This window comes from Echinops telfairi, unplaced genomic scaffold (genome assembly GCF_000313985.2).
Source record: "Echinops telfairi isolate 266 unplaced genomic scaffold, ASM31398v2 ScPeMD7_7457;HRSCAF=8495, whole genome shotgun sequence".
Lineage (NCBI taxonomy): Eukaryota > Metazoa > Chordata > Mammalia > Afrosoricida > Tenrecidae > Echinops > Echinops telfairi.
Window position 1 is genome coordinate 16,607,353 of NW_022111357.1, and position 25,837 is coordinate 16,633,189.

The 25,837-nt window shown below is 39.3% G+C and overlaps 1 protein-coding gene and 1 pseudogene across 3 annotated transcripts in view; both read right to left on the reverse strand.

The window, feature by feature from the left end:
- PHACTR4 (phosphatase and actin regulator 4) overlaps window positions 1-24,598 on the reverse strand; it is an 85,997-nt gene extending 61,399 nt beyond the window's left edge. Inside the window, exon 1 of one of the 3 annotated variants that reach the window (XM_045299066.1) lies at window positions 24,548-24,598. In XM_045299066.1, coding sequence (XP_045155001.1) covers window positions 24,548-24,563 — 16 coding nt within the window. In that variant the 5' untranslated portion in view covers window positions 24,564-24,598. Of the gene's footprint in view, window positions 1-9,315; window positions 9,400-24,547 lie in introns of those variants that run through there. The other 2 variants (XM_045299067.1, XM_045299068.1) reach the window with 2 other exon arrangements.
- On the reverse strand, window positions 19,589-19,933 carry LOC101645522 (annotated as a pseudogene).
- Window positions 24,599-25,837: the final 1,239 nt, after the last annotated feature.

Sequence of the window (25,837 nt, forward strand, 5' to 3'; positions counted from 1 at the left end):
GGTGAGTGGCCATACCTAGAGGGTGGAGGGAAGGAAGGTGGGGCAGAAAGGGGGAACCGATTACAAGGATCTACATATAACCTCCTCCCTGGGGAATGGACAACAGAAAAGTGGGTGAAGGGAGACGTTGGGCAGTGTAAGACATGACATAATAATAATAATTTATAAATTATCAAGGGTTCATCAGGGAGGGGGGATCGGGGAAGGAGAGGGAAAAATGAGGAACTGATATCAAGGGCTCAAGGTGAAAGCAAATGTTTTGAGAACGATGATGGCAACAAATGTACAAATGTGCTTGACACAATGGATGTATGTGTGGATTGTGATAAGAATTATACGAGCCCCCAATACATGATTTAAAAAAAAAGCAATATGGAAATATCCTAAACAACAGTTTTATTGTTTTTGGTTAGGCATTATTTGACATGTTTCATTAATATTTTAAAACTCATAACACAATCTAGTTTTTGTTCATCTTTTATTGTTAAATATTAACTGTATGAAATAACTATCTTTCAGTATTTTTCTTTTCATACTTAAAACAGTCATTAGGGCAGCAAATCAGTTATTAAATTATTTGAAGCACATCTATGCTCATATGCGTGTGAAAGTTAGACAATGAATAAAGATGAAAGAATTATTGTTGCATTTGAATTATGGTGCTAGAGAAGAATAATGGATTGTAAAAATTACAAAAGAAATCTGTCTTCGAAGTACAGTCCGAAGCTCCTTAGAGGCAAGGATGGAGAGACTTTGTCTCACATACATTGGATATGTACCTGGAGAAGGACATGTTTGATAAAGTAGAAGGGCAGCAAAAACAAGACCTTCAATGAGATGGACTGACACAGTGCCTGTAACAGTGGGCTCAGGGATATGGATAATTGTGAAGATGCCATAGGAGCGGGCAGCAGTGTTTTGTTCTGTCGTACGAGGGTTGTTATGGGTCAGAACCTACTTGCTGGCACTGAACAATTGTGACTGCCATTATGCTGGGTATAAAATGAGCCATATCAGGTGGTGGTGGTGGAATCTCACTACCAGCAAGAGAGTAGTGCCAGGAATGGAATGCATCCTTTGGATCCTGAGCTCTGTGCATTGAGCCTCCTTGATCCATTAAACCATTTTGACACCAGAGGAGCAAGATCAGCAGAACCAGGAGTCAAAGGTCAGTAGACTTCCCAGCCCAGAGAAGACAGGAGGCTGGTTGTGGAATGGGGTGCCTTTGGGGTCAATGGTTTGCTGTTCTATGGAGCTGGGGCTGAATGTCTTTGTATTGAGGCTTATAGCAGAGTGGCGTACCCTTTGGGGCATTTATTGCCAGCCTTAAAGGTTTTCTTCTCCCCTCTCTTACCAAGCATGCTATCTTTCAGGGATCAGTCCCTTTTGATAATGTGTAAAAAGGGAAACAAGGTTTCACCATCCTGGTTTCTAAGGAGCATTCTGGCTGTTATTTTCAACACTTATTTGTTGGTTTTTCTGATAGCTCATGGTACATTTACTATTCACCAATGTATCATTTAGAGGCATCAAATCTTCCCGTCTTATTAATTATCTAGCTTTTGCATACATATGAGGTAAATGAAAATATCATGGGTTGGATAAAGGGTATCTTAGTCATCAAAGTGACGTTTTTATATCATAAGGATAATAGTATTCTTTAAAGTTTACAATAAAAATAAATAAATAAAAATAAATAAAGTTTACAATAAATTCCTTCCAAAACTGTTCTAGTTTTACCTCTATCTAGTCTTTATCCTCTCTCCCATGCCAGTGCTAGGTCTTTAGTCCTTTTGAACCATACTTGTTGTCTGCCATGGACCCCCCACCCCCGGACTCATGGCGACCACACACAGAATAGGATTGTGAACATCTTGTTTTTGGGACTTCTGATTTTTTGAAATAGCTCTTCAGTCCTTACTTTCTAATTTATGATAGTCTCCATGCTCCATTGAAAGCTGTTCAGCATCACAGCAACACTCAAACCTCCACAGACAGACAGAGAGGTGGTTCTGCTTGTGGTGCACTGGTTGGGTTTCTAACCTAGGTCTTCTGCATATAAGACAAGAATTCTACCTGAATCACCAGTGCCCTCAGCGTTACTCAATTATTCTTTCAGGTCTGCCTAGCTCTATATTCACTATTATTGTGGCCTGACACATCCTTCTTTCTTCCCATATTCTTTAAGCTAGCTATCTTTCACTCCTTTAAAATTCAACTTACATGCTACCTCCTCAAAGGCATCCATGGTTCTACATTTAAAACCGAGCGAGGCACTCCTCTGTGCTCCAAAGTCATTTAAACATAGAAGTTCATATCATTTTATTAGTTTGTCTCTCCTATTAGACTGTATATTCTTAGAAAGTAGAAATTGTTTTTATATCCTCACCAAGTAACACAGCTGTTGTTCTCAGGTGCTATTAAGTCAGTTCCAACTCATAGTAACCTTAGGCACAACAGAGTCTTGTACCATCCCCTCAATTGTTGTTTGAGCTTTGTGGCAGCCACTGTGTCAATATATCCAGTCAGGGGTCCTCCTCATCGTGGCTGCCCTTTTAGTTTATCAAGAATGATGTCCTTTTCCAAGGACTGATTTCTCTCCTGATAATGTGTCCAACGTACGCGAGACAGAATCTAGCCTTCCTCACTTCTCAGGAGAATTCTGGTTATGCTTCTAAGCCAGATTTGTTGTTCTTTGGGCAGTCCATGGTACTTTCAATATTCTTTGCCGGCACCATAATTCAAATGCATCGATTCTTCTGCCTTCCTTCTTTAATATCTTTCATATGCAGATGAGGCACCTGAAAATACCATGGCTTGGGTCAGGAATACCTTAGTTCTCAAAGTGACATCCTTGCTCCTCAGCATTTTCAAGAAGTCTTGTGCAACAGAGTTACCCAATGCAATGCTTCGTTTGATCTCCTGACTGCTTTCCATGAGCATTGATGGTGGACGCAAGCAAAATGAAATCCTTGACAATGTCAATCTTTTTTCCATTTATCGTGATGTTACCTATTGGTCTAGTTGTGAAGATTTTGGTTTTGTTTACACTGAGTTGTAATCCATACAGAAGGCTGCAATTCTTGATCTCCACCAGCAAGTACTTAGAGCCCTCTTCACTTTCAGCATACTGTTGTCTGCATATTGCAAGGTGTTAATGTCTTCCTTAAATCCTGATGCTTTGTTCTTCGTCACTTTTCTTGATTTTAAAATATGCAGTACTTTCTTGTGTTGTTGGAATGATTGCCACTTGGTCCATGAGCACAATGAAGTGTTAAAGAATCCACATTCTTCTCAATGTTTTTTATGATCCACACTATCTCTTTGCATAATCAATAAAACACAAGCAAACATTTCTTTGGTATTCCTCAGAAATGGTCAGCCTATTCCTTCTTCAGTAGTCTGTTCTTAGTCTGGAAACTGCTGAATCCTGTTCACCTTGGGGACCCTGCTGGCAATTGAAACATCAGTGACACAGCAGCCAGCTTTACAGAAACATGCAAGCCACCACCGTACATTAAAGTGACAGGTAGTGGAAGTAACATAGTAGGCATTCAATGCATATTTGAAAAAGATGGGGAGACAGAGAGAGGGAGAAAGAGAATAAAATCTTTCACTCCTCTCGAGAAAGGTTTCATTTTTAACCGTAAGAGTTCCTTTAGGGTTGTAGTTCATGTATACTAAGAAATGTGCTGGGCTTGTAGGTAAGGAACACACTATAATAAAGCCCATGACAAAAAGAAAGAAAAACACAGCCACAAATTGAAATGATCTTGCTAGTTTTGGGTTACATGTTAACTATAAATTCACTTCCATAGACATTTTCAACAACATATTCTTTAAAGTTACATTTGGATTTTGATCATTTTGCTAAATAGCAAAGGTTTCTTTTTTTTTTTTTTTGAGTCAGTGAATGTGAGTGAGTGAGTGAGTGAATGACAGTGAGTGAGTGAGTGAGTGAGTGTGAGTGAGTGAGTGAGAGTGAGTGAGTGAGTGAGAGAGAGAGAGTGAGTGAGTGAGTGAATCAATAGCAAAGGTTTCTATTGAAATGTCAAAACAAAAAACAAAGTAACACTAAATTAAAAATTATCTGTTTTGCTACATATGAATATCTCTAAAAGATTTGGCAAAAAAGAAAGCTAAGGCTTAGAGAAAGAAACAAATTCAATTTTCCATGTATTCCTTTTCCCCATTCTTTATGGATATCACTAATAGCAAAAACTAATTTAGCACATATTATATGCCAGAGACTGTTCTAAGTATTTGACATGTGTTAACTGGTCTAATCTTTACAATAGGTCTATGAAATGGATACCAATATCACCTCCATTTTATACATGAAAAACTGATTCCCATTGTGGCAACTGTGTCTGAGGGCACACAGCTAATTAGTGGTGAAGCTAGGATTCATACCTACTTTGGACCCAAGTGTCTAATCTTATCTGTATTATAACTATATTTTCAATTTACAAAATAGTTTTTAGATATTTAAATAAGGCTAAATATTTTTAACCTCATAAAAACTCCAGGAGAAATAATTCACCTACAGAGAAAAATTATGATTTACCCAACATGATCATTTAAAAACCTAAGAGGAAAAACTTCTCTTAGCTCATCCCTGCTATTTCTTTTCTTTTTGTTTTATTTTTATATTTATTTTTTAAAAAAATAATCATTTTAATAGGAGCTCATACAACTCATCACAATCCGTACATACATCGTTTGTGGCCAGCACATTAGTACATAAGTTGACTTCATCAATCTCACAACACCAGCTTGGTGTCAGCTCCTCATTTTTCCCCCTCCTTCCCCGCTGCCCCTCCTCCTGAACCCTTGATAATTTATAAATTATTATTATTTTATCATATCTTACCCCATCCAAGGTCCCCCCTCCCCACTTCTCCGCTGTCCGTCCCCCAGGGAGGAGGCCATATGTAGACCTTGTCATCTGTTCCCCCTTTCTCCCTCACCTTCCCTCCACTCTCCCACTATCGCCACTCTCTCCACTGGTCCTGGGGGGTTCACCTGTCCTGGGTTCACTGTATTTCCTGTTCCTATCTGTGCCAGTGTACATCCTCCGGTCCAGCCGGATATGTAAGGTAGAATTGGGATCATGGTAGTGGGGAAAGGAATCATTTAAGAACTAGAGGTAAATTGCATATTTCATTGTTGCTACACTATGCTTTAAGTGAAAGTTTACATAGCAAATGAGGCTGTTAGTAATTTCTATCCAATTTCTTCTGTCTCATATGTGCTGGCGTTCTCATTATTTCATTCTATTTGTTCCGTTTACATTGTTTTAGCTTCCCTTCCCCTCCATGGCTTCTCATCTTTCCATGTGGGTAAATGTTGCTCATTTGGCCTCATACGGTTATTTAAGGGAACACATTACTCATGATGATGCTCTTTATTTTATAGCTAATCTATTATTTAGCTGAAAAAACGACCTCCAGGAATAACTTAGTAATTCTAAGTTCAAAGGGCATCTTAGGGTAGGAGCCTGTTTGGGGGTGGGGGTGGGAGGTCCTCTAGTCTCTATTGGTATAGGAAGTCTGGCTTTTTGGGGGGATATTTGAATTTTGTTCTACATTTTCCTCCCGTTCTATCTAGGGACTTCTATTATGTCCCTGGTCAGAACAACTGGTAGTGCTAACCAGACCCGTGAGTTCTGCTCTCAGGCGGGGGCAGGTCATATTTCAGGTGGGCTATGACTCCCAAAAACCAATTTCTTCTCAAAGGTTTTGGTTTCCTTCTTTCTCATTTACTTCAGATTTGTAGAGACCAACAGTGGTATCTAACAACATCCCTAGTATTTCTAGCACAACTACCATCAAAAGCGATGGTTCTTACCTCATAATCAAATTTTCAAGGTTTCTTGGAAAAATACATAAAATCTATAATCAAGATTATACATCTAAAATAAAAAAAGATTTGTAATTTGGGACAAGGAGCTATTATTTCTACTGCTCCCCAAACTAAATCACTTGACTAGATATTCGCTTTCTGTAGTCTTCAAGGTAGTTAGGAGTCTCTGAATTTTTCTATTTCCTCATGTCTATCGAATTCTCCTGTCAAATAAAAAACTGTTGCTAAACAAGCAAATTTTGTTTAAATCAGTCACTAAATACCTCCATCTACCCACTTTTCATTTTTAGGTCGAGGCGAGGGTGTGTAATAAGTAGTTAGGTGTTATTCAGTTGACTTTGATTCATAGTGACACTATATACAAGAGAACAAGATACTGTACCAGTCCTGTACCATCCTCACAATCGTTATATTTTCAGTTCACTGTTATTGTCATTTTGTCAATCCGTCTATTGGAGGGTCTTCCTCTTTTCTGATGACCTTCTACTTTATCAAGCATGATGTCCTTTTCCAGGTTCCTCCTCATAACATGGTCCAAAGCACATGAGACGAATCATAAAAAACAACGAGAGCAACAACAACAAAAACACAACTAACTGGCCTTCACTATAACCAACATTAAGCTGTCAGCCTTGAATGCTGCACTAAGTAAGTTATACCTTTTGTACTAAGTCAATCACTAACCTTGATAAGAATGCCTTTTCTATCAGGCATCAAAGAACAAAAAATATCATTTAATTGTACATGAGGGGGAGTGCGGAGTGGGGACCCAAAGCCCATTGGTAGGCAACTGGACACCCCCTTACAAAAGGGTCGCAGGGAGGAGACGAGCCAGTCAGTGTGCAGTGTAGCAACAACGAAACATACAACCTTCCTCTAATTCTAAAATACTTCCTCCCGCCCCCACAATCATGATTCCAATTCTACCTTACAAATCTGGCTAGACCAGAGGATGTACACTGGTACAGATAGGAACCGGAAAGACAGGGAGTCCAGGACAGGTGATCCCTTCAGGACCAGTGGTGAGAATGGGGATACCGGAGGGTGGAAAGAAGGTGGGGTAGAAAGAGGGAACCGATTATAAGGATCTACATATAACCTCCTCCCTGGGGGATGGACAACAGAAAAGTCAGTGAAGTGAGACGTTGGACAGTGTAAGACATGACAAAATAATTTATAATTTATAAATTATCAAGGGTTCATGAGGGAGGGGGGAGCAGGGAGGGAGGGGGGGAAATGAGGAGCTGATACCAAGGGCTTAAGTGGAGAGCAAATATTTTGAGAATGATGAGGGCAATGAATGTACAAATGTGCTTGACACAATTGATGTATGTATGGATTGTGATAAGAGTTGTATGAGCCCCCAATGAAATGTTTTTTAAAAAAAGAATGCCCTTTTTATAGTCCCACTTTTTTCTTTCATTACTTAGTTCATAATTATTAAGATTTCTTGCTATTTAAGCCCATTGACGATTGAGCCCTACATTGAAGAGGGGGAAACACAGGCCCCAATAGAAAAATGGATGAGTATAGTTGCCAGACACATCTGTTTTTACAATATTTAGATTTTATATTTCGACTTCATAAACAAACCAGAAGCCATAGAACTGTTAAGCATGTATAAATAGGTCAAAGGTGTGTTATTAGGTAGTAGAAAAGAGAGAGCTACAACAGGAGTACATATTGCAAAGTGTGATATCATTCTGGCTACCTTCAGATAAACACTGGCTTGATTTGTTGGCGGTGGGGAATATCCCACAGCAAAAAGTTTTTAATAAAAACCAGAGGCCACCTGCACCACACCCACAAGATGGTCCATTATTCAACGATCACATTCTTTCAAGAGCAGCCTCCATGATGGGTGTGGGAGTGTTTTGGCTGCCAATGATGTTTCACAGTTTAACCTTGTAAAAGCTTTCCTGCCTTTGAGCTAAGTCAAAACTCTGATCATGAAAGGCCATTTTAAAAATGATAGATCATTAAGCAAACACAATAAGCTGACCGCTGGGGCTGGCTTGAATCTAAAGATTCCCTGTCTAATGTGCAATGTTTGTACTAATTTCATTGCCAATTTAAAATCCTGTAGACTATATTTAACTTGAATTTGAAACAAAGTTTAAGGCAAAACATTTAAAAAAGAAATGTACTTTTCATTCAAGTATTTCAAGAATTTAAAGATTAAAAAATAACAATACACTTGTTAGGGGTAGATTTTCTCAAAGGACACAGGATGAGCAGGAAGAAGCTTTAAGAAAACTGAAAACGCATTTTTCCCATCACTACAATGCACAGCAAACCTACGTACAGTTTTAAGGGTGTACATCTTTACAGGAGCATCTTTTTCCCACAGAGCAGTTGGTGGATTTGAAATATGAACCTTGTGGTTAGCAAGCCAACACTTACTTAGCAGTGCTACTAGAGCTCCTTTATAAATCTACTTAAATAAATCAACTCACTGCCATCAAGTCAATTCTGACTCATAGCAACCCTATAGGACAGGATAGAACTGCCCTGTGGTTTCCAAGACTGTAACTGTATAGGAGTAGAAAGCCAGGTCTTTCTCCTTTGGAGCAGCTGGTGGTTTCAAAGTACTAACCTTTTGGGTGAGCAACCCAATGCATAACTACTACACTACCAGGGAAGAACCAAAATATTAAATAATGACAATACCAAGGTTTGGCAAGGATGTGGAAGCAACTGAAATTGTCACACATTTGTTGAGAAATGCAAAATGGTACAGTCAATCTAAGCAATGGATAGTTTAGCAAGTTCTCATAAACATTCATTTACTAAATGGCCCAGGAACATAAACATACTTACCACATAGCCCACTCCTAGATGTTTACTTAAAAAAATAAGAACAAATCTACACATAAGCCTGGGAAGTCCTAGGGGTGAAAACAGGTAAACCTTGAACTACTAACTAACAGGTTGGTCATTCAAATCCACGCAGATACACCTCATAAGGCAGATTTGGGGATTTTCTTCTAAAACATCCAGCGGTAATAATCTTATGGACCAGTTCTACTTTGCACACAAAGAGCTGCCATGAGTTGGAATCAACTTGATGACAACTAACAACAACTCACAAAAATGTACACACAAATATTTATTCATAATCTTTCCAAACTGGAAACAACGCAAGAGCCTGCTGTGTGGAGACCACTCCGCTAGTACATCCATACAACTGAGTTCTACTCAGTTATCAAAAAAGTTAAAGTGGCAAAAGTTGCGTGCTAGATAATATCTATGACCACCACAACAACAACAGAGCAGCTGCTGACACGGTTTAGGTACAATCACACACCTCATGGGATTTGGTTCCTTGCAGTTAGCTGGCTTAATGGCGTGTGCAGTGCTTCAGTTGTCTTCTACCTCCTACAGAGCCCCTGGTGGGGCAGTGAGTTAAGCGTTGGGCTGCTAACTGCAAAGTTAACAGTAAGAACTTACCAGCTTGAAGAACGATGAGGTTCTGCTTCTGGATTCATCTTAATGGCAATGAGTCCAGTTTGATTTGGTTCTACCTTCTAGTTCTCTGCATAAAGCCTGGAATCCTGAAAGTCTGCAAATGGCCATTACGGTAGTTACATAATCTGTTGTCAATCTGAGACATTAAGAGTGAAGGATGCAGCTTGATGGCCTCACTTGGAGGCGCTAAGGAAATGAAATAGCTCCCTGGAGGCAGGACACACACTCACTCCTGCGAGACATTACTGAGGACGAGCCTGATGGAGCTACACTGACGTAGTCAGAGCCCTGGAAGCTGGAGGAGCAAAGTGGAGACCCCTGCCAGCGCTGAGATGCTTGGATCCACAAGACTTTCCATACATTGGCCTGTGATCTTCCTGCATTCGGCAGTATTGCATAAATTCCTAAAGAGGAATTTATGGACTACTATTGGACATATGAGCTAATATTGGACTTGATCTGGACTGGGCTGGGATGTCTTCTTAAATGCTCAATTACTTATTGTATAAAGCTCTTTTATTTTCTTTTTTTTTTTAACATTTTATTAGGGGCTCATACAACTGTTATCCCAATCCATACACGCATCAATTGTGTAAAGCGCATTTGTACATCGTTTCTCAAAACATTTTCTCTCCATTTAAACCCCCGACATTAGGTCCTCATTTTTCCCCTCCCTCCCCTATAAAGCTCTTTTCTATACACATGAGTGCCTCTGGATTTGTTTCTCTGGTCCACCCAGACTAACACAGCCATCCAAAGTACAACAATTACACCAAAAATAACGAAGGAAAGAAAGTCCAGGAAAGGAATATGGAATATGTAGCTAATTGGCTACACGAACAACAATGCCTCCCTTACCGTGAGACCAGAAGAACTAGACGGTTACCATCAATGAACACTAGCTCGAAGATTCCGTAGAGGAATCATCATGCTACTCTAGCCCTGAGATAGTCTTTAAATTCTACACCCAAAATACTCCCTGATGCTCCTTAAAACAGAACAGTTGCTTAGTTTAACTGGTAGAAAACGTCTGTTCTTGAGGATTATGTTCTTTAAGAATTGCCGATAGGGATCAACTTGACAATAACTCAAAAGATGAGACAGGCCCTTGTGGGCAGTGAATTTATGCCGAGGAAGGAAAAACTCACGAAGGGCGAGACGAGCTAAAGCACTCAAAGAATATAAACTGTGCCATTAAACTGTATTTGTAGGAACTGGTAAGCTGGTGTGTGCTTTGCTGAAAATACTCTCAACAGTAACAAAATAAACACAATTTAAAGAAAAATACTAATATGAGGGAGGCAGTAGAGCATTTAGATCAAATAATGTTGAGTTGAAGTTGACTGGTAATAGGTACATGGGTGTTCATAATACTAGTCTGTTGATTTTTATGTATTTAAAATGTTCCTTAATAAAGAGCTCTTTCAAAAAAGAAAAACAATAAAAAAAATTTTTAAACTGACTTATGAGGGTGAGTGGAAAATGGAAATCTAGGGAGCCCCGTTAGCACAAACTGAAAACTCCTCAATAGCAGGGGCCGGGCCGTATTTATGTTTATACACTTAACACCTAGGGCATTGTAAGTGTCATGTATTCACTATGTGAGAAGAACCATGCTGGGTGCATTATATTATAAGCCACATTTTGGGGAGACATAAGGTGGTTATTTTAGGGAAAGCAGGCAAACTGTACACATAAAATGATAATTCATCATAATTCTTAACTCCCTTTAATATTGTATTTTGAAACATTTTACCTTCTCTAAATATTAGTTTTATAGATTTTATTTTTAACACTGAGAAGCATAAAAAAGAAACAAAAAGTCCTTTACCCTATAACCCAGCCAAAATCCCTGTTATTAAAAATAATCAAAGTAATACATACATAGTTAGAAAATGTAAATCATACAAGAAGATAAAAATGGAAAGATAAACCTATTTGTTTCTCCTATTCCTCCCTTTCAGTTTTTGCTTTTATAATTACTGTATATGCAGAGTCCAGGACACACTGATAAAAGACGCTGTATGCAGTAACAGATTCGGATGGAAACCAGCCTACACATTTAGTCCACCTATCACCCTTACGCTTTTCCAAGGAATACATGGTGTTCAGAAATGGCAAGAAAATGTGAGCAACAGTCCAGAATGTCAGCATTACTAACTTTCAGACGTGCATTACTACCATCACGGCTCATCTTTTTCTACTCACAGATGCATGCCATTTATGTTCTTCAAGTTTATAAAAGGTGGTGTCCTGGGATTCTGTGCAGTTCCCGTAAGATTTATAATTCTACCTTATGCATAAAAATTAAAGCCACTGGTGGAAAGAAAAGGGGTTTAATTTCAGTAGTTTAAAAAATATGCATTGCATACTGATTGTTGATCAGTGGGCTATAAGAGTAAGTAGGGTCTTGCCTCCCCTAAGTTTATATTCTTCTCAGGAAGTAAGATGACAGGAAAAAAAGAAAGAAGACGATAGGTATCTTATATTCATAATAATGTTAATATTTAACCAAAAAGCACATGAAGTAAAACAAATATTATTTTTGACATCATTTAATTCCACAGGAATTTCTCTCCCACACCACTTGAACGATCTCAAAACTAATTAGTTTGCATTCTGTCTTTCCTTTCTACAGAGGAGGATGGGGCAGACTGTGTTGTTGGTCTATTTTGAGCTTCAAATGGTAGCAACATAAAATCAAAAAAAAGTCCCCCATGATCTCTGAAGTAAAAACATTGGTCTGCAGCAAGGCTCTCTAACAAATGTCCTTGAACAGCTAGAAAACAAAACCCTTTAATTACATAGTAATTACGTATAAACTCAGATGCAAAGTAGGAAGAAAATGATTGCCTTGACTTATTTAGACTATATTGTTTTCTATCTCAAACACTGCTGCTTTTATTTCCCGCATGATAGAAATTCTAATTTAAGGGGATACATTATCTTTTAAATCTGTTCCTAATATATGTACCATGTATATGAATTAGGATTTTACAGTTCTCTTTAAATCTAAGATCCATACTAATAATCAAATTCTCATTAAATAATCATTTTATTAAACACACACCAAATTAATGTTCACCCATTTCAGGGCTAGCACGTGATCAAGAACAGCTGGGATTGAAGGAAGAAGTAGAATCTGCTCCAAAGAAAGGCATTGATGAAAAATACGACTCCAAACTGAAAATACAGGGAATCCAGGACGGATGAGCCCTACAGGACCAGTGGTTTGAGTGGCGAAACAGGGAGGGTAAAGGGAGAATGGGTAGGAAAGAGGGAACCGATTACAAGGAACTATATGTAACCTCCTCCCTGGGGTACAGACAAGCGAAAAGTGGGTGAAGGGAGACATCTGACAGGGCAAGATATGACAAAATGCCAATTTATAAACTATCAAGGGCTCATGAGGGAGGGGAGAGCGGGGAGGGAGGGGGAAAATGAGGACCTAATGTTGGGGGTTTAAGTGGAGAGAAAATGTTTTGAGAATGATGTACAAATGCGCTTTACACAATTGATGTGTGTATGGACTGCGATAACAGTTGTATGAGCCCCTAATAAAATGTTTAAAAACAAAACAAAACACACACCAAATATATTTTCCTCCCAAACTATCTAATTCTGTTGAAGGGAAGGTATATGGAAAACTATGCTCAGAAAATTTACAACATTCATGGAGGGGAATTAGCATACAGATCCTCCCCCACCCCACCCCAAACCTTCTAGATATCACAATTCAGCATTTTAAAATAAAAAAATATCTCAAGTGTTTCCGTTCCTTTTCCTTCAGTATTCTACAGGGAGAGGGACTGTTCACTCAAAAGTAACTGAGGAATTAAGAAAGGAAGCAAGAATTAGTCATTCTTAAAAGCAGTATGGTGTGAAATGTCATTTGCACCTATATTTGCTGGCTTCTATCCCAGTTCCAATATACAATACAGTTGTGTGTGTGTGGTTTTATAAAACTGGAGCATAAACCAACGAGTCTGATGGCACTGTTGGGTAAGTGTTGTATTGTTAGTCACAGGTCAGTGGTTTAAAACACTAACCCCTTACAACCAATATGAGTTGGGAATCAACTCAATGGCAATAAGCAGGGTAACATAAATCAGCATTTCACTAATACTGAGTTGATTCTGACTCATAGTGACCCGATAACAGAACTGCCGCTGTGGGTTTCAAAAGCTGCAATCTTTACAGGAGCAGAAAGCAGTAAGTAACCCACCATCCTCTGCCACCAAGTTGATTTTGACTCATGGAGAGCCTACCTGGGGTTTCCAAGACTGTACACCTTTATTGGAGTAGGCAGCCTCCTCTTTCTCCCTCCGAGTGGCAGGTGGTTTGAAGTGCTGGCCTTGTGGTTTACAGTCCGACAACGCCACAGAGACTCCTTCAACAGTAAGACTCCATTATATTTTAGCCAGATAACCTAAAGAGTGTGTGATGGGGGAAGAAAACCTAAAATAAGGAAGACTGGGGAAAAGTTGCTTGATTCCTCTATCCCCTTCCCTCCTCCATGACTTTGAAAGCCTGCCATCAATCAACTCTGGCAGAATTTTGGAGGTTCGGTGGTGCTATGAGTTATGTGTTCAGCTGTTAACCACAAAGTTGGTGGGATTCAAAACCATTAGCTCCTCCTGGGGAGAAAAATGAAAGTGATCTGCTTTGGTAAAGATTTAGTATTAGAATCCTATATTAGGTCACTGAGTTGGAATCTACTTGACGGCAGTAGATTTGGAGTTTCTGTTTTCTGGAAGTCCCTCAGTGGGCTGCTAACGGAAAGCTGGAGTTCACATATACCCAGAGGCACCTCAATATGAAAGTCCTGGTGATCTACTTCCAAAGAAGTCAATCCCTGAAAGCCCCAAGGAGCACTATTTTACATGGGGTTGGCATGAGTCAGATTTGGCTTGATAGAAACTGGCCTTTAGTAGTTCCCCCCCCCCCCCCCCACACACACACACACAAACACACCTACTTGGAAGTACTCAACAAATGGTCTCTGGACTGGTAGGGATACAGCACCAAAAATGAAGGGGTGTTAGGTAAACACACATATACTTAGTAGGAAGTACAAAGAAACTCCTCCTGCATCCTATTCAACCTCTTCCCATCCATACAGAGGTTGGAAGACCCTGCCCTTTTGACTCTGTTACTGACATAAAGATGTTTCACAAACATAGGGCCAAGAATCTTAACTTACAATGAATGACCTGCCACACCCATGTGTTCAAAGCTTTAATAGTCTATTAATTCTCTATTCTTATTTATTTTTTTATTTTTTAACATAGTTCTCTATTCTTAATGATGAGCACACAGCTAATCATTATTAGACATCAGAGGAAAGCCATAATTTAAAAGATGAAGACCAAACAGAGAAAAACCAACTTTAAGTAAACAGGGACCTTGCAGAGCACAGAATATTTATTAAAGAAATAAAAGAATATTATAAACAAAGACCCCTGAACTAAAAAAAAAAGTAAAGAAAAACAACATAGATGATAAAGTTGAAATCTCCCAGGACGAAGAGCCAAAGGAAAAAGAGATGAAATATCAGAGTCTCTAATAAAAATTAATACAGTCACTAGGAGTCTGAATTGACTTGCTAGCAGATTTGGGTTTGTTTGTTTTATTTTTGGTTTATTCCAGGAGGTCTAACAAAAGACAATATCAAGAAAACAAAATGACAACCTATCGAATGGGGAAAAATATTTGGAAATCTGATAAAGGCTTAATATTGAGTATATGAGGGGCTCTTATAACTCAAGAAAAAAAGATACAGAATCCAACTAAAACATGGGCAAAGGACTCAAATGTTTGGTTTTTCAAAAGTCATTTTATTGGGGGCTCTTACCACAATCCATCCATCCACTGTATCAAGCACATTCGTACATATGTTGTCATCATTCTGAAAACATTTTCTTTCTACTTGAGCCCTTGGTAGCAGTTCATCCCCCCCAGCCCTCCACCTCATGAACCCTTGATAATACATAAATTATTATTTTTCTCATGTCTTACACCAACGGCTGTCTCTCTTCACCTACTTTTCTGCTGTCCATCCCCCTGGGAGGGGGTTATATGTTGATCATTATGATCAGTTCCCCCCTTCTCCCCACACCTTCCCCTTATTTCTGGTATCGCTACTCTCTTTATTAATCCTGAAGGGTTCATCTGTCCTGGATTTCCTGTGTTTCCAGTTCCTATCTGTACCAGTGTACATCCTCTGGTCTAGCTGGATTTGTAAGGTAGAATTGGGATCATGATAGTGGGTGGGGAGGAAGCACTAAAGAACTAGAGGAAAGTTGTATGTTTCATCAGTGTTATGCTGCACCCTGACTGGCTCGTCTCTTCCTTGTGACCCCTCTGTAAGGGGATGTCTAATTGTCTACAGATGGGCTTTGGGTCTCCACTCTGCCCTCCTCCTCATTGTCACATCGATATGATTTTTGGTTCTGGGTCTTTGATGCCTGATACCTGATCCCATTGACACCTCATGATCACACACACTGATGTGTTTCTTCCACGTGGGCTTTGGTGCTTCTCTGCTAGATGACCGCTTGTTTATCTTCAAGCCTTTAAGGCCACAGACGCTTTATCTTTTGACAGCTGGGCACCATCAGCTTTCTTTACCACCTTTGTTTATGTACCTATTTTGTCTTCAGTGACCATGCATGTCAGGGAAGGTGAGCATCACAGAATGGCAGGTTATTAGAACAAAATGTTCTTGCATTAAGGGACTACTTGCGTAGAGGTCCAATGTCCATCTGCTACTTTAATACTTAACATATAAATATGTGTACATAGATCTATTTCCCCATCATATAAAAGTATATTTACATATGTACATGCCTGTATTTAGACCTCTAGGTCTCAAACATATCTATGAAGAAGATATACAAATAATTAACAAGGGGATGGAAAGATTCCCAATGTCACATAAATACAGATCAAAACTACAATGAGATACCATTTGAGACCCACTAGGAGTTATTTTATTATTACTATTTTTTCTAACTTATAAAAGATGTGTTGGCAAAGATGTGGACAAACCACAACCCTTGTACACTAATGGTAGAAGTGTAAACTGGTACAGCCACTATTAAAAAAAAACAAAAAAAAAACTAAACAAAGAACTACCATATGAATTAGCAATTTTACTCAAAGAAATAGGTATACATTAATGTTCACTGCCAGGAGCCCTGGTGGTTTAGTAATTGCACATTGGGCTGCTAACTACAAGGTCAGCATTTCAAAACCAGCAGTAGCTCCCAGAGAGAACGAAGGGACTTTCAACTCCCGTAAAGATGTATAGTCTCGGAAACCCACAGGGGCAGTCTAACCCTGTCCTGTAGGGTTGCTATGAAAGGGAAGTGACTGGATGGCAGTGACTAAATGGTGCCTTGGAAGAAAGGACTGGCAATCTACTTATGAAAAATCAGCTATTCTAAGCTATATGGAGCACAGTTCTACTTTGACACACATGGATGGAGTTGCCATTAATTGGACTCAAAGTAATTAGTTACATGCTTCACAATAAGATACACCCTTTCAGCTTGATCAGACCACATCTTCCCCAAACTAAGCATCAAGTTCAACATTCTCTTAGGTCCCTACACATGGAACTATTTGGTTTCCTTCAAATGGACCAGTCCCACAACTAAATCTGTTTTCTCAGTGCCCCACCCCCCCCCAACCCTGTTTCCTCTTGTTTTCTTGGCCTCACCTCATCTGTCCATGTAAGAAAGACCCTAAAGGCCTTTGGTCTGTTTCACTGAAATTTAATGGGTAAAAATCTCAATTACTTTAAATTAATTTTGCATTCAAAAATTAGTTTGTTAAATGGCACCGAGTGAACTGTAACTCAGCAAACCAAATTACTGTTACATGCATACTTCATAAGTTGTAAGAAAAACCAGTAATGACAACAAGTAGGGAACAAAAAACCATGTAGGAGGGAAAGTCAAAATGTATTGCACTAGGATTCCAGTTCATGCATGCACAGGTTTGTTGCAAACAAAACGTATTTAAGCACGTCTCTGCTATCAGTGGATGACCGCAGGCAAGTTCTCTCAGCAATACACTTGTCTTAGTCTCATGAGTGTGCACTTCCCCCAAAAGGATACTTTTTGTATCACGGAAAAAGGGATTTTGAGGTCAAGACAAATATCAAAATTTTGACAAAACCCAAATGGACATCTTCCCACATCACCAAAGTTTTGCAACAAGTTTACAGGCATCTTACTCCACGTAAACGGATGTTTAGTTGGATCAAGTATTGTAAGGAAAGTCGGGAAGACCTCAAAGATAAGCAAAGAAAAGCAAGATGGTCAAACTCGATGAAGAAACGATGACTGAATTCCAGAAATTGGTGCAAGAGTTCAGAAACTGGTGTGGTAATTATTGAGCCTGGAAACTCACGTAGTCTGGCATTTTTAATTAAAATGTGGTAGTTATAGAATTGTCAATTTACAGATTAAGCATGAAGAGGTGGGGTCTAGTCTGTCAATCGGATCATAGCCAATGAGGTTTCTGTGTGGGCATAGCCTTCCCCTAAGGATTCTGGGAATTCCAGTATTTCCTCCTTGGAGGTGGGAGACTCTGATCAGATCCTGGGAGACATGGACCCACCCTGACGCAGCCCTGGGTACTGGGGAAGCCATGCAGAGACCCCTGCCAGCACTGAGATGTTTCTATTGCCATTGGATCCAAAGACTTTCTACCCACTGGCCTGTGATCTTCTACATTTGGCATCATTGCATGTGTCTGAAGAGGACTTTATAGATTGGTATTGGACATATGATTTAATATCAGACTTATGGACTTGATCTGGACTTGGCTGGTATGTTTTCTCAATGTTCAATTGCTCTTGTATATAAATCTCTTTCTTAAACACATGTGTCCATGGATTTCTCTATTCTACTCAGACTAACACAGTAAGTAAACTCTTGGACTCAGCAAGTTTTTGGCTCAATAGATGCAAAAAACATTGCACAAAGCTCAGCTAAGCTCAGAGTTCATGTTTCCATCAATGTTTTCAGCAAGCTTTAAGCCAATGACGACAATTCTACACCATACGAATTTTAACAGGGGATGAATCTTGGATTCACCTATATGATCTAGATGGTGCCTTTTTTCCCCCCCACTCAAATATTTTTTTATTTCAGTTTTTTTTAAAGGATGATTTAACCTCGTTCATATTCTCTTTGTGATTCAATTAACAGTGATAATGCAGCATGAAAAACACTAGGGCTGCTTCTTGAAACAGACAATAGTAGAGATAAAACCAGTGGTGTGTTTTGGAAAGATAAAATTCAGCAGGAGCAAAAATGATTGGGAAAGAGAGTGCAAATGGAAGAGTGCCACAATGATCCAGAGAGTGAATGGAAAGAGAAAACATTTCAGGAGCTTTTGTTTAAAACAGTCTTTCTGATATACTGACTGAATAGTCAGGAAAAGGGAGAGAGCAGAAATAACGGCATGGTTTCTAGGCCAGGTGGCTGAGCAGATGAAGTGCCTCAAAAGGAATGAGGTTAGGAAAGAGACAAGTATATGACAGAGCTTCAAAAGTTCATGGACAAATTTCATTATCTTTTCATTCCTTTTCCACAATCTTTTTGAAGTCCCGTGATACATATAAAAATCCATTTTGGACAAGGAGTACTGGTGGGATTTTTTTTGAGGGGGTTGTGTAGGAGTGGGACTGGCAGCAGGTAACAGAAGTTATGAACCTGTAACACAGAAATCTGGATGGGGGCCAACAAAATGCAAGGATTAACTCCAGAGAGTTCTAGTTATGAAAAACTGCAAAACTCCGGGAAGAAAATGAAAGAAAAAAATAATAAAAAGAGAAAAGCATAAACCTATTAGGAGAGAAACCTACTAAGGTAACTGAAGGTTAAACATGCTGAGAAGAATTAAGGCCCAAGAGGAAGAGTTTTCACAAAGATGAAAGCTAAGGAAACTGCACTGCATTAGGTTCCTGGGTTCCTATCAGAAGCGTGTGGTAGGAGGAGTCAAATTCAAAAGGATCAAGCTGCATGGGACAGTAAGAAAATGAAAGAAATTCAAGTTTGCCCAAATCCTTCTCAGAAACACTGGTTGGATGTGCAGTCACAGGCCTTTTTCCTTTGGTGGTGGTGGGTGCAGGGGGCAAGGACGTGCTCCTTGGCCCTCCAGAGAGTGATTTGACTGATGAGGTTAAATTCTTCTCAGCTAAGTGTTCCAGTTTCAGGCTGCAATCTGTCAGCTGGTTGCCTCACTGCCAGCCCCTCCAACTACCAGCCCCCCACTTGTCCCTGCTGCCTGCCACCCCACGGTCCTGGCCTGGATGTGGGAGGCCAAGGCAGTGAGCATCTCCTGGGCGGTGAGGTGGCAAGTGAGCATCATCAGGTGGTGTCTGTCTGAATAGCACACCCATTCAGGGCTCGGAGCCATCATGTCTCACGTCTGCAATCACCCAGCAATTGAGATTGGTGGAGCGGACCTTCTCGCAGCTGACCACTTGGAGGAAGGTCCTTGTGCACTCCATGTGCTTCTCAAAGGGGCGGAAGTGAACATGAACTTGCTAGACTCACCGGAACCAAATCAAGGCTGCCGCCATCATTGTCTATGGTAAGCTTCTAGGGACTCCAGAGAGGCAATACTGACATATTTCCTTGGTACGATTACCATAGGGAATTTATTAGGAAGAAGTTTAAAGAAAAATGAAAATTTCGTTGATAAGGAAAAAGACAGAAAAGTTGCGCCGATGAATTCTTTTGCATTACAACAATGCCCCTTCTCTTTGAGGGTAGTAAGGGCTGTGCTTAGAGAATTTGATTGGGTAACTTTACCTCACCCAGCCTACCGCCCTGATTTGCCCCTTCAAGTTTCATTTCTCAAACTCAAAGAACATTTAAAAAATAATAATTTTATTGGGAGCTCGTACAATTCTTATCACAATCCATACATACATCAATTGTGTCAAGCATATTTGTACATTTGTTGCCATCATTCTCAAAACATCTGCTTTCTACTTGAGTCCTTAATATCAGCTCATTTTCCCCCTTCCCCTCCCTCATGAACCCTTCATAATTCATAATTATTATTTTGTCATATCTTACACTGTCCGACGTCTTCCTTCACCCGCTTTTCTGTTGTCCATCCCCCAGGGAGGAGGTTATATGTAGATCCTTATAATCAGTTCCCCCTTTCTACCCTCCCCTCCCTCCACCCTCCAGGTATCGCCGCTCTCACCACTGGTCCTGAAGGGGTCATCTGTCCTGGATTCCCTGTGTTTCCAGTTCCTATCTGTACCAATGTACATCCTCTGGTCTAGCCGGATTTGTAAGGTAGAACTGAGATCATGATAGTCGGGGGAGGAAGCATTTAAGAACTACAGGAAAGTTGTATGTTTCATCGTTGCTACTCTGCAACCTGACGGGCTCGTCTCCTCCTGGCGACCCTTCAGTAAGGGGCTTTCCAGTTGCCTACAGATGGGCTTTGGGTCTCCACTCTGCAGTCCCCCTCACGTACAATGATATGATTTTTTGTTCTCAAAGAACAATTTAAAGGAGCACAATATAAGTCCCTCAAGGATGCCAAAACTGCTGGTTTGCCATGGTATAAACCGAAGAGCACAAACATTCTTTGGGAAATGGTTCGCGAAACAGAAACAGAGACTTCAGAAGTATATAACCTCGATGGAAGACATATTGAGAAACACAACTTCACATTTTGACATCTTGATGGAATTAAATGAAAATTTTTGTGATTTTACAGAAATAATTTTTTACTTACCCTCGTATGAACCATTTTATCTCTATGTCTACATTATGATGAACACTAAATATTTAAAAAGAAAGAGAAAAATCTCATCTAATAGGCACAGAACACAAATTTTTGCTTTTAATAGTAAACAATCAAAAGCACATTTAAAAAAAATCATTTTATTGGGGGCTCATACAACTCTTATCACAATCCATGCACCAATTGAATCAGTCATGCTTGTACATATGTTGCCCTCATTCTCTTCTAGACATTTACTTTCTATTGAGCCCTTGGTACCAGCTTTTTTTTTTTCCTCTCTCTTCCTCCCAACCCTTATTACCTGCCAATAGATTGTACATTGTTATTATTTTCATCTCTCACACTGACCACTGTCTCCCTTCCCCCGTTTTCTGTTGTTCTTCCCCCTGTAGAGGGTTGCATGGTTATATGTCAATCATTGCGATCTTTTCCCCCTTTCTTCCTTCCTCTCACCCTTCCGGCATCACCATTCCCACTCTAGGATTCTGTGTGTCGTGAGCTCCCATCCCTTTCTATACCTGTGTACATGTTCCAGTCCAATCTGAACTGGGAAGCAGCACTGGGGTCATGGTGGTGGGGGGTGAGGAAGCCTCAAGGAACCAGAGGAATATAATGTGTTTCATCGATGCTTACTGCACCCTGGTCACTCATCCCCTCCCTGTGGGCCCTCTATAGGGAGATTGTTCCACTATCTACAGATGGGCTTTGGATCTCCGCTCCAGCCCCCCTCATTCTCAACAATATGCTTTTGTTTATTGTGTGTCTGCTGATGCCTATTACCTGGTCCCTATGACTCCTCATGATGGCAATGGCAGTGTACTTCTTACATGTGGACTTGGTGCTTCACTGATGAATGGCAGTTTGTGTAACTTTAAGCCTTTAAGACCCCAGATAGTGTATCTTTCAATAGCTGGGCACCATCCACCCTCTTCACATTTGCTTATGCACCTGTTTTGTCTTCAGTGATTGTGCCCAGAGGCTGAACATCTCAGACTGCTGATTGGTTAGAACAAAGTGTTCTTTTATTGAAGGAGAGTATGAGCAGAGGTCCAAAGTCCATCCACTACCTCAGTGTATTGCCGTATAAATATAAGCACCTACACTTTAGAACCTGTTGCCAATTTACTTCAGTTGACTAAACACTTCATGAGTAAAAATCCCAAGCAGTGACTGCCCTCTAGTGTTCAAATGAAGGATATCATTGATTAGCTAAGGAGAAAAGGTGCTAGAGTAGAGATGAGGGGGAATTTTGATTGTGTAAGGTTTTCCACAACAGTCTTCTCACAGCAAAACCAAAGTTATTTATTGTAGCTATCTAATTATTAATACTAGTAAGCAATTGGGCATACAAGTAGCAGAACATATGCATTTTGCTATCTTCAAGTTACAGTGGTATAAAACAAATTCAATTTCCTTTATGACAAAGAATCACAAATGCTTGAATCAAATATTTCCTTCAGCAGGCTGAGGTTAAAAAGAAAACTCCCTCTCTGATGAAATTTTTTTAGGGATGCCTATTTTGAATGGGAAAGACTTCCATTTTACAATATGTCACTTTGAGATAAGAGTCATTAGAATTCGATATACAGTTAACTTTGGGGTCAAAAGGGCCTAGCTATACTGAGGGCAGGGGTGGGGAGAGGTCTTTAAAGTTTGTAGGAAAATGGTATCAAAAGATAATGGAATTTTCTCTTAATATTTGGAAGTTTCTTCATATTAAAGCTATTTCTTTCTAGATTTATATTTCCTTACATATGATCAAGAACCAATAGCACTGAAGGAAGAGGTCCAAGCTGCACTAAAAACACTAGCCCAAACAAGGCTCTAGGAATTGACCCAAGCAATTGAAAATACATATTGGTATTTTCAATTGCTTCATATGCATTTGTGAAAGTTGGACAGAATAAGGAAGAGTGAAGAACTGATATATTTGAATTATGGTGCTGGCAAGTAATATTGAGAGTACCAGGGGCAAACAAATCTGTCTTGGAAGAATCAGAGCCAGAATGTTCCTTAGAAACAAGGACGGTGAGACTTCATCTCAGCTACTTTGGACATGTTATCAGGAGAGACTAGTCCTTCCTGATCTGGAGAAGAACATCATGCTCGGTAAAACAGAGTGACAGCAAAATATAGAAAGATCCTCGACAAGATGGACAGACACAGTGGCTGCAAGAATGGGCTCAAGTATAAGAATAACCCTGAAGATGATGCAGGACCAGGTAGTGTTTCATTCTATGGTGCAAAGAGTCACTCTGAGTTAAAACTGAATCAACAGAACCTAATAACAACATGTTTGAGTGGTGCAGATAATGAGCTTGCTATTTACTCATCGAAGGTGGCCAGTTCGAGTCCACCAGAAGAAAGACCTAATAACAACATGTCTGAGTGGTGCAGATAATGAGCTTGCTATTTACTCATCGAAGGTGGCCAGTTCGAATCCACCAGAAGAAAGACCAAACAACCTACTTACTAAGAGTCACAGATATTGAAAATCTTACAGGGCACAATTTACCCTGATATACAAAGGGGCAGTCACCATGAGTTGCAAGCAATACAATAGCAACTTTAAAAAGAATTAATTTAGATGAACTATGCAGTACAGGTAAAACAGTTGGAACTGTATCTTTTACTACGGCTCCTTTCATGCGCTAAGTACTAACAGAGCACTAGAAAACACTATTCATGCTGTCGTATCAAAAAAGCAAGTTTCTAACCAAGTAGAAGTACAGGTTACTGAGTGAAATTTATTTCAGGTGAGGGAATTTTAAGTTTCTCATTTTAACTTGCCTAATAGTTCTTGGTTTTATTTGAAATAACTAACATTCTAGAGCAACAGCTGTCAAAATGTGGCCTGGGTACTCACTCCTGCAGGTCTCTGAGAACCTTCCAGGAGTCTGCAAGCAAAAAACTAGTTTTCATAAAAATACCGAGACGCTATTTGTCTTCTTCATTCTCATTATTTCCCAGCCATACGGTGGATTTTCTAGAGGTCCCATGGAGTGTGATATCACAACTACTGAATGCAAGTGCTGTTATGAACATTCAGCTGTCTTCTACTAAACCTGACATTATAGAGATTGGCAAGGATGCAAAACAATGCCTCTTTTCTTTACAAGATATGTTATTTTATGTAACATACGATAGGTTTATGAATGTTCTATAACGAATTAAGATTTTCAACGTCTCCATTTAAATTAATAGTAGATTAAGTATTAATAAGTAAGGTATACAAACAAAAGTTGTCTGGGGCCTTCAAACATTTTAAAGAGTATAAAGGGGATCATGATATCAAAAGCTGAAGAACCATTTATTCTGGGTAGTGGCATACTGAAGAGGAAAAAAATTAATTTACTGGCACAGGTTCAACCCAGGTGATAAAAAAGCACAAAAATCATTTTATAAGAAAAATGCAGGTCATACTCACCAAATGGATCTTCCATGCCACTGTTAACCAGTTTAAGGAGGTGGGGTATAATTTCTAAAAAGATAAAAAGGTAAATGAGATAATTAAAAGGCACACTTTTATTATGATCTGCTTGTTTGCTAAAAAATAAGCCCAATAGTGACAGTAATTACAGTTTAAAACTAGAACATTATAGGAATATACCACATATTATATATGTTACAAACTGGGCATTATTTTAAAGGTAGGGTTATATACAAATAAATAACAAAATCCCACATAATATTTAAAGTTAATTTTCTTTTTAAAATCTATCATTGTCAGTTTCCTTGCATTAGTTTCCTTTCTAATTTTCAACTTGAATTTGTTAGAGTGTAGGTAAGTGAGTTGTATGGGGTTTTTTTTTTGGGGGGGTGTTATAGGGAACATCTATGAAGGTTTTAATTTTATCTATTACATTTTAAATAGGATGAAAATAAGACAAGACAAATCATCTGGATGAAGGGAGGCCATCAGCATAAGGCCATAATGGTGATCCCCTCCCCCCCCACAAAAAAAAAATATTTTTAACCCTCCATAAACACCTGAAAAAGGATGTGAGGGACATCTTAGAAGGAAGGAACTGGTTTTGCCTCATAAAAACAGAACTTGTCTTAGATACTGGTTCAGTAAGCTATAAGTTTAGTATGCTCAAGTATAAAAATAAAGCAAAAGTACAAAAATAAGTTAGCAAATCTAATCCAGCATTATATAACGAGGATTACAAATACACCATGAAACTTGAGTTTTATTTCTGTAATACAAGGTTGGTTCAACAACGGAAAAGAAATTAATGTAATATACCGTAACAAAAGAATAAAGGACAAAACTCCTATGGTTATCTCAAAAGATGCAGGGAGGAGACACTGTCAAAATCTAATAACCTTCATGAAATGAAAACAAACCAAACAAACCAAAACTCAGTACTTGGTAATCTGGAAATAAAAGGGGGTGTCCACAACCCAATAAAGGGTACCTCGAAAACATCCACTGCTACCAGCTTACTTAATGGTGAAAGCCGATCTCCCTCGTAGTATCAGGAGTATGACACGGTCTGCTAGTACCAAGTGAATGAAATCATGAGTTAATACCACGGGGCCTTTTACATGATGTACATGACTCTTTAACTCTAAATTAGATCACACAAGTCATGATGTTGTGTACTGTAGCCAATACCACCACAATTTCACCTTTGCCAACTTTCAAAAGGATTGGATGAATGTGTTTTATGATCCCAGAAACCTTGTATTATTTGTTATATATGTTGATTTT